At 44.4% G+C, this 12,647-nt stretch overlaps 1 protein-coding gene across 2 annotated transcripts in view; it reads left to right on the forward strand.

Annotated features, from left to right (window-relative positions):
* Positions 1–1,146: 1,146 nt before the first annotated feature.
* Positions 1,147–12,647, forward strand: part of LOC147430336 (purin-rich alpha 1) — a 126,129-nt gene continuing 114,628 nt past the window's right edge. Inside the window, exons 1-2 of one of the 2 annotated variants that reach the window (XM_086494808.1) lie at positions 1,147–1,771; positions 1,853–1,900. In XM_086494808.1, coding sequence (XP_086350934.1) covers positions 1,535–1,771; positions 1,853–1,900 — 285 coding nt within the window. In that variant the 5' untranslated portion in view covers positions 1,147–1,534. Of the gene's footprint in view, positions 1,784–1,852; positions 1,901–12,647 lie in introns of both variants that reach the window. The other variant, XM_086494807.1, reaches the window with a different exon arrangement.

Raw genomic sequence — 12,647 nt, forward strand, 5'->3', positions numbered from 1 at the left:
ACTAGTAGATACTGATTCAGTCACAGAGCTTGGTTATTCTCTTGAATGCTTAAGTTTGAACAAGAGATTATGGAAGGAGTAGGCACTACACAATTACTGCACAATAGTGTACCATCAATCAAAACCCAATCCGGTTACCTATAAATAGAACCTGCTGCTTCATTTTGTGGGCTAGTCATTATGGAGTCTAGAATTACCCTTTTGTACTTATTGAGCATTATCAAATAGCTCTTTCATAACCCTATCTGGTGCCAGTTGTATAATTTCCAGTACATGAATACATAATAGTTCCAGTTTCTTGTCTTCATGTTTCCATTTCAGTCTTTGTCAGGTTTGTCTGCTATTTGAAGTTTGAACCTGAAGTCTGAACACCTGACCTGATATGACTAACTCAAGTCTCTAACCTGGAATCACTGTCAAAAGTGACCAGTTGATTCGAGTCCGCGAGAGCCGACTTGACCCCCTCACCCACCCTCTCCTGTTTGCGGACATGCAAAAAAGTCATAGCGTGAGAGTATTCTACTAGATTTGAGCTGCTGACGACCCATCGAAATTTTGTCGCATTTCCTAGCACGCTATCACTGGTTCGTGCTTTGCTTGTGCAAAAATCAAGGCTCGTGTAGGCCCGCCGTGTGACACCACAAGTGTCCAAGCACACTCTTTTTGGGCATTATGATGCCTGTGTGTGACACAACCTTAGTCGTGAGCCCAAGTGGCACGAAGTCTTCAACGAAGCACCAACCATGGGATCAACGACGAAGAAGTCTAAGCGCTGATGTTAAGGCACATAGGGCCTTTAGATGGCCAAAGATCAACTCGGCGAGCAAAAATAAACTAGGCCAAGGGGAGTTGTGTTTGTGTTTTCATCTATATACATGTTTTTTGCCATGGTTGTCATGATTCACGTGTAGGCGAGATGGTTAAGGAGAGGTGGTGGGTTCAATGTGGGGGACAGCACCTATGGTGTCCTTTTTTTGCACCCTTCAACCTCCTCGAGATGCCCGCGACTGCGCTCAGCCGTCGATCCCAAGAGAGTGTGTCACAAAATCCTTGTGGAAGAGGCCCTCTCTTCTTGAGTTCAGCCGGCACCCACGTAAGAATGCTACGTAAGAATGACGACAAGTCCGTGAAATCAACAGTGGCCAGCGGAGGGTTTGTTTTTATAGTCGTCGAGCACTGTCGCTCAGCTGTAGCTAAAGCAAAGCGTCGCTATCTTATCCGATGGCCTCTAGCTTCAACTCAAGTTAGAAAAATATTGTGTGTACAACTTGCCTTCGTTCTAGAATTCCGGCCGTTGTCTTGATATCCTTCGCGGCAATGGCTGCCGAGATCTGACAGGCACTGACTTGTATCTTTCTGTATAGAGCTTCTTCCTCGTATCATTGAGGTGACAGACTAAGTGCCACAGAGTCACACTTTTGCAGCACAATCCATGTCCCGCATTGGTGCTTGTGAATTGATGAGGGCTTCCTAAGGTAGCCAGAAGTAAGCATTAGAAGGCTTTGACTACTGTTGAAGGTAGGCGTGTTTGCTCATGGAAGGTGCTCACGGGAATGATATGGAGCTTATATCCAAAACTCTTCAGGTCGAACACAAAATTTTTTACTTTGACCTCAAGAAGAACCCAAGCGGCTGGTACTTGAAAATTTCAGAAAAGGCTTCTGGTTCAAGGTCCACTATTATTGTACCGGCCTCTGGTATTAGAACATTTGTGGATTTGTTCCAATACTATGTGTCTGGTGAAACACCGCTTGAAAGCAGTGAAGTGCAGGTGAACACCAAGGTAATACATCAAGCTCCAGTATTTGATGATTTTGGACTGGCCTGCTGATTTTTATGGTGAGTTTGGCAGGTGTTTTACTTTGATGTTGGAGACAATCAGAGAGGACGTTTTTTGAAGGTAATTCACGATTTCATAAGTGTTTTCTTGCTTTCAGGCACTTTGATCTTCCTTTAGATTCAATGCTTATTTTTACCTAAGGCATTTTTCCACTCATTAATTATTGTGCATGAGTTTTCTGTATGTGTAGGGCCATTTCTTGTTTTACAGCAGCTCCCAAGTCCAGCAATGTAGTTGTCATTGTAGTCATCTCAAGGTAGTGCCGAAAAACTAGTTTGCCTTGAGTGCCTTTCTATGTAGATGGGAAATGCGATTACAAAGTGAAACAGACACACGAGGCATGTTCTTCTAACTAATGGAAAAAAGGGAGTGATGTACATAGTCTATATACAAACTTTCTTGTTTATCAAAAAACCATGGAATCTCTAAGATAAGATCTACTTTATTTAAGCGCATGATGTGGAAATCCAGGTTCTCTTTGTAATCAACTTATCACAAAGTGATGACATGGCATGACCAACTGGAAGAGAAATGGCTGAGTGGACAAGAGATGGTGAACTGACCAACTTGAAGAACTTATGGGAGCACTGGCCGAGGGGCAATTTTCACAAATCGCACTGGCCATGCTGACGTGGCAGTTATACGGAATCCCGTGATTTGCGCTATTGGTGCCACGTGGTAGGCTGTACGGATTTTCGCAAAAAGCGTTGGTTGTTTTAAGCAGATTTCAACGCTAGTTTTTGGGAGTAGATGCGCTTTTGGGCTCTGCTTTTTAGGCATCCAATGTAAGTTTAAAAGAGCCCTTGGGTCTCTCACTGTGTAGAGCATTTGGACACGGAGTCTGAGAGGAGAACCCTCGACATTGTACTTTGTTGTGAGCAATAATAAAGAGATACCGAAAGGGACACCAGTGTTTGGGCCAATGCATCTGGGCGTGGAACTTCGTCGTGCCGTGTCGACTCTCTCTCTCTCTCTCTCTCTCTCTCTCTCTCTCGTAGCAGTTTCTATTTTGTATGTTGCTATTGATTTCTCGCTTTGAGTGTCCAAGTCTATAACAGTGGTATCAGAGTTCAAAAATTCTTCTATGGAGGATTCGATCCCTTCTGCAACACACACAGGTTCTCGAGGAGAATCTGATAGAGCAATTAAGATTTTGTTTGTCAAAGTATCTTCGTGTCCGTGCCTCGGACTTATTAGCCTCTCCTACTCTTAGTCCATCGTGCATCAACCGTACTCCCGTCTTCATTGCTCTGTCTTAAGGGACGTAAGCAATAAAGAATCCAAGACCACTGTCACAAACTGTTGACGCGTCAAAGCGTAAAGAATGGAGCCAACTTACAGATGCCGGCCGAGGGGCCTAAACCCTAAGAAGAACAAGTAACAGAAGAAGTCCTCCCAACTTATGGGGACCCCGTCCGATGGGGCCCCAAGTGACAAAGGATTAAAATAAAGCAGGACTTGCACACACCCACGCAAAGCTGATGACGTGGAAACTGTACGATAGTTTCCGAAAATTGCGTTGGCGGATGATGTGGCAGGCTGTACGGATTTCCGTGATTTACACTGACAACTTTTTGGCTTTGCTTTTGAACCAGATGCTTTTGAGTTTGAAGACTTTTTATTGTAAATTGCTTTTGGGGCCTAGAGCCTTTAAATACGAGGTTAGGGCTCATACTCTGGCATGCTTCCTGGAGACGGTGCAGAGTCTAGAGTACCGGCTTGTATTGTGTTGATGCAATATAAAGAAATACCGAAAGGGGCGCCAAGGTTTGTGGCCAATACTCTCTGGGGTGGAATTCCGCTACTCCGTGTCGCATGTCGTTTCTCTCTCTCTCTCTCTCTCTCAGTTGTTATTGAAGTGTTAAAAGTCTGTTCAGTCTGTTCTTTTCTATTGGCACGTGGTGCCCATCTTGTGACAGTGGTATCAGAGCATCAGGCGTGTGCTTTTCTGAAAGCATACCGGTCCTACAAAAGAACAGACATAGCTATTGGATTTTTATTTGGTATCTTCGCCCTCCAACCCGGACTTATTAGCGACTTCCACCCTTACTTCATCGCGCATTGGGCGCTCCCGTCTTCATCGCTGTCTTACAAGGCATAAGCCATAAAGAACCCAAGACTTGGAATTCATTGATTCAACAGAATATTTGCAGTTTCTGCTCAACGAGCTTCACAACATTCTTTCGCGACATCCTCAGCAGAATCTTCCGATGCTGCAAAGTTTTCAACAATTTTTGAGCTACATGTTACCCCCTCTGATGCCCCAAGTGGTACCTCCTCCTCCGGCACCAGAAAGCACGAGAGCTTCCAACCGGCAACCTTCTCAGCCATCTGCTCCGATCGGGGGAGTCTTCAGGAATATGGTGCAGCCATCTGACCCTGATCCTGTGCAACCGCTTTTGCCACCGCCATTGCCCCCACCTCCACCACCACCGGCACCAGGCTACAATGTTTGGAGCCCATATGGATACCCTTATTATCCATACCCGAGACATGCGCCTAACCAGCCCAAAGATTTCAAAGATGGTGGCATGACAATCAAATTTTTCACTTTTTCCGGGATGAAAGATCGCAAGAAAGCATTGCAGTTCCTACAACAATTCGACAACATCTATGCTTTGGAGAACTATACAGAAGAATCCAAGATTTCTCGAGCAGCGGGATTTCTTAAAGATAATGCTATGCAATGGTGGAGTTCAATCGCGACACAGCCGCATGCTCCAAGGACCTGGCAAGCTTTCAAGACAGTTTTTGCACGTAGTTACATGACTTCGATGTTTGAAGTCCGGATTTTGGCAGTGGGGCAACTTGAAAATGCTTGCTACCGAAACCATGGACGACTATAACCAAAGGTTTCTCGACGTGTACCTTCCGGTGTCCTCCTTTAAGTGCATTCCCTTGGAGGACCAGTCCGAGCGCTACACCATTGGACTAACATCACCATTGCAGGAATATTCTCTCTCCAAGCAAGTCTCCACCATGCAAGAGCTTATGGACCATGCCGCGGTCGGCTACAAGCTCATGAAAGGAAAGTTGGAGTTTACCAGAGAAGAACCTCCGACCACCAACCAGAACTCGCAGCAACAACGAACAAATTCTCGGGAATCCCGTGAAAACTAACCTCAACGGCCTCGTCTGACACAACGTCAACGAGACGCCTTGTTACAAGAAGGCAGATGCTTCGAATGTTTCCAAACAGGGCATACGCTCAATACATGTCTTGAGCGAGCCTCGACGTCCTCAGTGCAACCTTCTGCTCCCACGACAGACAGATCCCCAGGGCCACCTCCGGTCAAGAAGGCTATACCTGCTATTGGACTAGTACTCGATATTTATGGTATACACCTCGAGAGTTTTTATGAATTATGTAGAGCTTATGGAAAAGTCAATGGCTTGAAAGCACTTATTTTCTTTGACCCCGGAGCTATGGATAACTTCATCCATCCAGAATTCTTGAAGCAGATGCGCTTTGATTATGATGCAGAGGGTGGAGAAATTGAAGCTGAGTTAGCCACGGGGCAAACTAAGAAAGTGGTACCGCTCATTGGTGCACTTCCAGTGACTATACAAGATTATCATGGAGAAGCTGATTTCCACATTATGAAGTTTGGGCAATTGCGACGTTCTCTTGGGCATGCCTTGGCACGACAAGAATGATGCAACTCTCCAGGTCCGGAGATGCAGAAGGGCAAGCCCGTTGTCCTCAAAGTTCAGTTGTCCGAACAAAACCCTGAATGACCTCTCTAGTTGTTTTCTAGTTAGATACTTTTGAACATTGTTTGAGAAAGTATTGTTTGAAATTTATTTGAAATGGATGCTATCTGTTTTAAACCTGTCTTGGTGCCAATTTGAATCGTTTGACTCTGGTTTTAAATACTAGTTTCAATGATTGGTGATTTTACTCCCGGGTGGAGAATATTGTTTTGGTATTGTTTGAACCTTGGAACGATGCAGGCTGATGCTTGAGGAGCGTTTTGTTGTATGCTAGAAAACCCCTGAACGACGCAGGCCGATGCCTGGGGAGCGTTTGGTTGTATGCTTGAACCTCCAAGCGAGGCAGACTGCGGTTTGGGGAGCGTTTGGTTGTACAGTCCTCTGAGCTCATGGCCCAGGCCTTTTTAGGTTATTTGCGGGGGGAGTGGCGAGGTAGTCGTTGAGTAGCTTCATATCGCAGATCGTTTGTCTCGGGGGAGTGCTCAACGGCGCTGTTTGTTGTGTCTTGTAACATGCATATGTAAACATTTGTGTTGCATTGTGATGTGCCAATTACTAAATATTCATAATTGGATGAGATTGTCTGGGTATGTAATTTTTTAGTGCATCGACACTCGTGGAAGATCAGTACGTGTGATGGCTAATTTTACTACGTCGGAATATCAAGAGTTCCAATCTGGACGAAAGGAGAAGCTAACTCCTTGATCAAAAGAGCAGAAAGGAGAAGCTAAGTCCTTAATAAAAGAGCAAACTGATTGTTCCTCGGAATGACCCTTGGAAATTTTTTGAGCTAACTTGAGTTGTTTTGCAGATATGCTGTAATCTAGGACGATTACTCTCTTTCAAGAAGGGGAGATGTCACAAACTGCTGACATGTCAAAGCTTAAAGAATGGAGCCAACTTACAGATGCCGGCCGAGGGGCCTAAACCCTAAGAAGAACAAGTAACAGAAGAAGTCCTCCCAACTTATGGGGACCCCGTCTGATGGGGCCCCAAGTGACAAAGGATTAAAATAAAGCAGGACCTGCACACACCCACGCAAAGCTGATGACCGACAACTGTATGACAGTTTCCGAAAATTGCGTTGGTTGATGATGTGGCAGGCTGTACGGATTTCTGTGATTTACGTTGGCAGCTTTTTGGCTTTGCTTTTGAACCAGATGCTTTTGAGTTTGAAGGCTTTTTACTATAAACTGCTTTTGGGGCCTAGGGCCTACAAATATGAGGTTAGGACTCATACTCTGGCATGCTTCCTGGAGAAGGTGCAGAGTCTGGAGTACCGGCTTGTACTGTGTTGATGCAATATAAAGAAATACCGAAAGGGGCGCCAAGGTTTGGGGCCAATACTCTTTGGGGTGGAATTCCGCCACTCCGTGTCGCGTGTCCTTTCTCTCTCTCTCTCTCAGTTGTTATTGAAGTGTTAAAAGTCTGTTCAGTCTGTTCTTTTCTATTGGCACGTGGACAACCACACATTGGTTTTCGCAGAGAATTTGACAGAGATAACACCTCTCAGCGGGGAGGCGAAGAAAAGTTGAAACCCGGCGCGGGAATTGAAGAAAAGAATGAAGAATTGGAAAAATTTTCGACAGGGAAGTTTGACAGAGTGGAGTACAAACGTCAATTGCAAGTTCAAGATTGATGAACTACTCCTAGAACTCGAAATATGTGAAGCATCTGAAGACTTATGCGATGGATGAGATTCACGCAAGATGGTGAGAGGCCATTGATTCTCCTCTTAGGTCGGGAAGAAAGGTGAAAGGACAGACGAGTGCAAAAAAGCGGAAATTGTACTCGCAGAGAGAGTTATACAGATCTCTTGACAAGAAGATGAACCAGATAATGAAAGGCTTGAAGCACTCTAGGAAGAAGAGGAAATCAACGGATTTTTTCAATTATTTGGGCTAGAAGTCGACTTTCGAGGTGGCAAACAAATCCAAGAAGCGTGCTTGTTTCGAAGATGACTTAGCTTTTTCTTTGTCTTTAGAGAGTTCGGACAGCTCGTCGTCCTTTAGTTCCAGTGAGGATGAGAAAAGGCAGAAGAAGCGGTGAAAAAGCTACAAAACTAAATTTCTATAAAAGTCTAGAAGACATGGGAGGCCATCTAGCAATTTAGAGGAGGAGAGCTCGTCCTTTTTTGACAATGAACAAATGAGCAAGAAGACCGAATAGTTCAAGGAAGGAGGTAAGGCCCTTAGGTTTGAGATGTTTTCAGGCTACCAAGACACTCATCGAGCCCTTGAGTTTATACAGCAGTTTGATGTCGCCTTCTCAGGAGGTTGGTTGACGAACATTCCAAGGTGCGAAGGGCAGCATCTTACTTGAAAGAAACTGCGCAAACATGGTGATCATGCAGCGAAGCACCTGCGACGTGGGTAAAATTCATATTTTTTCTTATGTCAACTTGAGTTTCAGACGAATATGAAAGAGATGTCATTATCGCTTGGCATCGTTTGAGAATGACTAAGAAAGATACATTTGATGATTAGTACCAGAGGTTTTGGGATACTTATTTGCCAGTGTCTTCTTTTTGCCAAAAGAGATTCGACAGTATTGTCTAGTCCAGAAGTGTACCTCTATCTAAAGACTTATGGGAAAGGCTAAGCAAGGATTTGGAATGCATGCCGGCTCATTGACTTATCCTATGGACAAGATATTATCCACCCCAACAAGGCAAGAGTCTTCCAGTGAAGAGAATGAATCATAGGAATTGGATGACAACTCATCACAGGATTCCGGAGCAATAAGAGAATCAGATGGTAGCGCATCCAAGGGTTCCGACAAACTAAGGGAACCACATGCAAGTTCATCAGAGGATTCTGGAGAAGAACAGGAATCGGATGATAGTGCGTCTAAGGGTTTCCCCAGTGGACAGGGGAGGCTAGGGAGGCTACCCACAGGTCTGAGGAAATAAGGAGAGAAAGGAAAGAGAATCAGTTGGTAGATCAGAGAATTCCACAAATTCAGATTGAGGTGCCAAGGATAGGGAGGCCAACAGGGCTACCAACAGGTCAAAGGGTACGAGAAAAGAAGAGAAAGGTAAGCTAGGTCCACCGGTTTGGTCAAGGGTACTTTTTGGCCCGTGATGCAAAGTGGATGGAGGAGGAGAACCTGCAAATTCTCTTCAGAGAGTGTTATACCTTGAAGCTTGTGGGCTATTAGCAGTGTTTATCCCAAAAGTTACCAATAAATCAGCTGGCTGAATCTAGTGCCGTGCAGATTGTATAGGAGGGGAGCCACTCCACTCCTTTGTCACATATCGCCTAGATTGAATAAAGTTACTAATTTCTCGTTGAGATTTTAGGGTACTGAAAGGCTGACAGTATTTTGCGGAATGACTTTATGAATGTATGGGCACTGAATTGGAAATTTCCTTAGTTGAACTGAAGACATGTGTGTATTGTTAGAGACATGCAGAAAGATGAAATGTTTGTAGCATTTTGTGCGATGAATGATTTGAACTTAGTGCATTTAGATATCTTTTAGAGATTAGTGAGATCTTGTCACGTGACACATCCAACCCTATGTGTCCGTGGACAAGCTACAACATGATCAAGGTTCAGTCAGTCCATTCATTCTAGATTAAAAGTGATCTGGCACTTTTGTGAGTCTATTCATAGACCGTGCATGCCCAGTCACTTAGTGTAGATGCATATCCTCTGGTTGCACACAGCATGATCATAAGCATTTCCATCAGAATCCATCAGAATCCTTCAGGGGAATTTTCCAGTGCATTTAGCCTATTTTACCTATTTTTGACATTTTTCACTTATTAATTTAAGCGACTTTTCAACAAAAGTAGGTAGGGCAATGTGGGTAAGAAAATATATAAGCAAACCAAAGCTAGCACTATTTGGCAGAAGAGGTGACAGGAGCCAAGCTCAGTAGGCAACAAGACCTTGGCGGTTTCCCCCACCAAGCAAGAAGGACCTCCCTTAGCGTTTTTGACAGAAGAAGATCTAGCTTCCCTAGCGTTTTTGCAGATCCAGCCTCCCTAGCGTTTTTGAGAACATCAGCCCTGGCGTTTTTGAATGATCAGCCCAGCCTTGCAGATCCCAGCCTTGGCGATCTCAAGCAACAGAAGACCCGCCAGTTTTAGACTCGAAGAGTAGCAGATTCAGCCCCGGTAAGACCATCAGTTTTCAGCCTTGAAGATCCTCAGTTTTCAGCCCTAAACCTGCAGATTTTCAGCGTCAAAGACCCGCAGAAAACAGCCCCAAAAACAGCATTTTTGGCTCAGTCGCAGATTTCAGCCCATAGCGTTTTTGGACAGCAATAGAAAGATTGCAGATTTCAGCCCTTAGGTTGACTTCGTCATCCCCGTCGTCATCGCCGACATAGCCTACACTTGCATCAGTCTCATGCATACCATTTGTACCAGATTGTGCAATCATAAGTAGACCACTCTCGCCGACGAGAGTGGGGCCTTTGGAGGAGGGTTTTACAACGTCTCTGGTGTCGTATCTCTCTTCTCTCTCTATTCTCAGTCTCATTCCCTTGCACGCACAGTGTCCATTCACTTTGTTTGTGATCATAGCATTCTCTCATTAAGAACGGAAGGCTCTACCTTTCATAAGAACAAAAAGGAACCTTGAGCACAGTTCGGAGCACTCATCTTGAGCAAAGCGCAAACATTCATTCCGCTGCACCTAACAGATCTAGATGAGATTGGCTAAGTGAATGAGAACTGAATGAGATGTTAGTACATCAAGATGTCTATCTAGATGAGATGACTGGATACTCTTGTGAGTGCATCAAGAGTTCCGGAAGGATGAGATGGCTGCACAATGATCTAGGTATCAAGAGTTTTGGACAGAATGAGATGGCTAGATTGAATGATTGAAAACAATGTTCAGTGTGAACTAAGTGTGTGATTTTGTGGACTGCATGCTATGTGGATGTTTTGTCTTGTGGGGATGGTCATGGGCATGATTTGCTTGATTGAAATGTGAAAAGAAAGGATATGAATTTTGATAGCAACAAGATATAATAGATCAAGACATCCGTAAAAAGACCAGCGCGGTTTGGATGTGATTGCTACATGGTTACAATGATCAAGATTTATATATGAGGCCTTCAATAGAAATGTAATTGATTGGTGACTGATGTCTTTGTAGAAGTGCTGGATTGGAGTCTAATCATGAGTACATAGAGATAGTGTCTACTGAAGAAAGATTTTGTCCTTTGGCTTTTTTGAAGGTGTAATCGAGGGCGATTACAGTTCTGTCAAGAGGGGGGAATGTCACAAAGTGATGACGTGGCATGACCAATTGGATGAGAAATGGTTGAGTGGACAAGAGAAACTGAACCGACCAACTTGAAGAACTTACGGAGCACTGGCCGAAGGGCCTAAAGCCTAAAACACAAAAGCTTGAACTCTTGGGCCAATTTTTGTAAATCGCACTGGCCATGCTGACATGGCAGTCGTACGGAATCTTGTGATTTGCGTTGCTGGTGCATGTGGCAGGCTGTACAGATTTTTGCAAAAAGCGCTAGGTGTTTTAAGGAGATTTCATTGCTAGTTTTTGGGAGCAGATGCTTTTGGGGGTTTGTGCTTTTGAACTGAAGAGCTTTTGGGCTCTGCTTTTAGGCATTCAATTTAAGTTTAAAAGAGCCCTTGGGCCTCTCACTCTACAGAGCATTTGGACGCAGAGTCTGAGATCAGAGGACCCTCGGGAGTTGTACTTTGCTGTAAGCAATAATAAAGAAATACCGAAAGGGGCGCCAGTCTTTGGGGCCAATGCATGTGGGCGCAGACCTCCACCGTGCCGTGTCGACTCTCTCTCTCTCTCTCTCTCACACACACACACACACACACACATAAAGTTCAATGATTTTGCAGTTTCTGTTTGTGTGTTGCTATTGAGTTTTCGCTTGGAGTGTCCAAGCCTGTAACATAGCTAGCTTGAGCGTCGAGTCAGGAACCATCTTATTCTATACATCGATATTTTTGCCATGAGCCATCTTTATGCGACACCCATGATCATTGTCCCACGTCTGCAGGTGCAATTTTTGTACCAATTTTGCATCTACAAAATTGTGTGAGCTTCCATTATCAAGGAGTATGGTCACATCGTGACCATTGATCTTCTCGGGAAAACAAAGAAGATCGTGCTTATCAAACTCTTTGGTGCTAAACGTACAATTAGTGCACGAACTCTGCACTAAATGACGAATTTAAACTTGAATAAAATCAAAGTTATCTAAGATCGCATGGATATGAACCGAAGGGCTTCCTTGCGGTTTCTTGGCCTTCTTTTTAGGGTAGTCTGTAAGTTGATGGCCTGCTTGGCCATAGCCAAAACAAGCTGCCTTTTTCACTGCATCAACAATGACAACATTCTTCGCCTTTTTCTTCTCTTGGGCAACAACCACGAGGAGTCGCGTCGAGAGAGGGTCTTGATGGTGACTTTGTTTTTGCTAGAATCGGGGCCGCCTCTTTGAAGTGCCCTCGTCAGATTGGTAATTATAATTTCTTTTCTTCTTATAATTTGCTCCATTTATCAAATGGAACGTTCTGGCCTTTGCCACAACATCCTCGACATCAGTTGGGGCTTTACCTTTAATCAAGGCCCAACGATAATCTTCATGTAGACCTAGCAAATACATATGCACAATACGTGTAGAGTTCACCTTACAGATGGTGAGTCCTCCTTGAAAGCCAGAGTGTACTTGTCAAAGGACAAAGTTTTTATCGAAAGACTACGTCGCTTAGCATAAGCCTTGAGGGGATCCATTTTTTGCAAAATCCTTCTTGAACTTAGTGCAAAAATCAGCCCTTGTCGTAGGCTTTTCAGTCATATCAATCCACCAGGTAAGCGCCTTACTACGCAAATAAAGAGGAATCGTTTGAATCCTCCGTTTATCATGCTCATCATGGAGGTCAAAGAATGGGGTCCATTGATGGAGCCAATTGTTTATAGCCGACTCCATTAGATTTACACCACTTTGCTGCTTCATAGTGCCAGGGCATGCATGTACGGCTAGTGTGCCTCCTGGCTGGCCACCCTTTGCATATGCATTTAGACTGCATTGTCCGGCCGCCCACTTCTAGGCCGGCTGCCCACCTTGTCCGGACGCCCTCTTATTTCATTTA

The sequence above is a fragment of the Adiantum capillus-veneris genome, chromosome 22 (genome assembly GCF_014529385.1).
Source record: "Adiantum capillus-veneris isolate H3 chromosome 22, ASM1452938v2, whole genome shotgun sequence".
NCBI lineage: Eukaryota > Viridiplantae > Streptophyta > Polypodiopsida > Polypodiales > Pteridaceae > Adiantum > Adiantum capillus-veneris.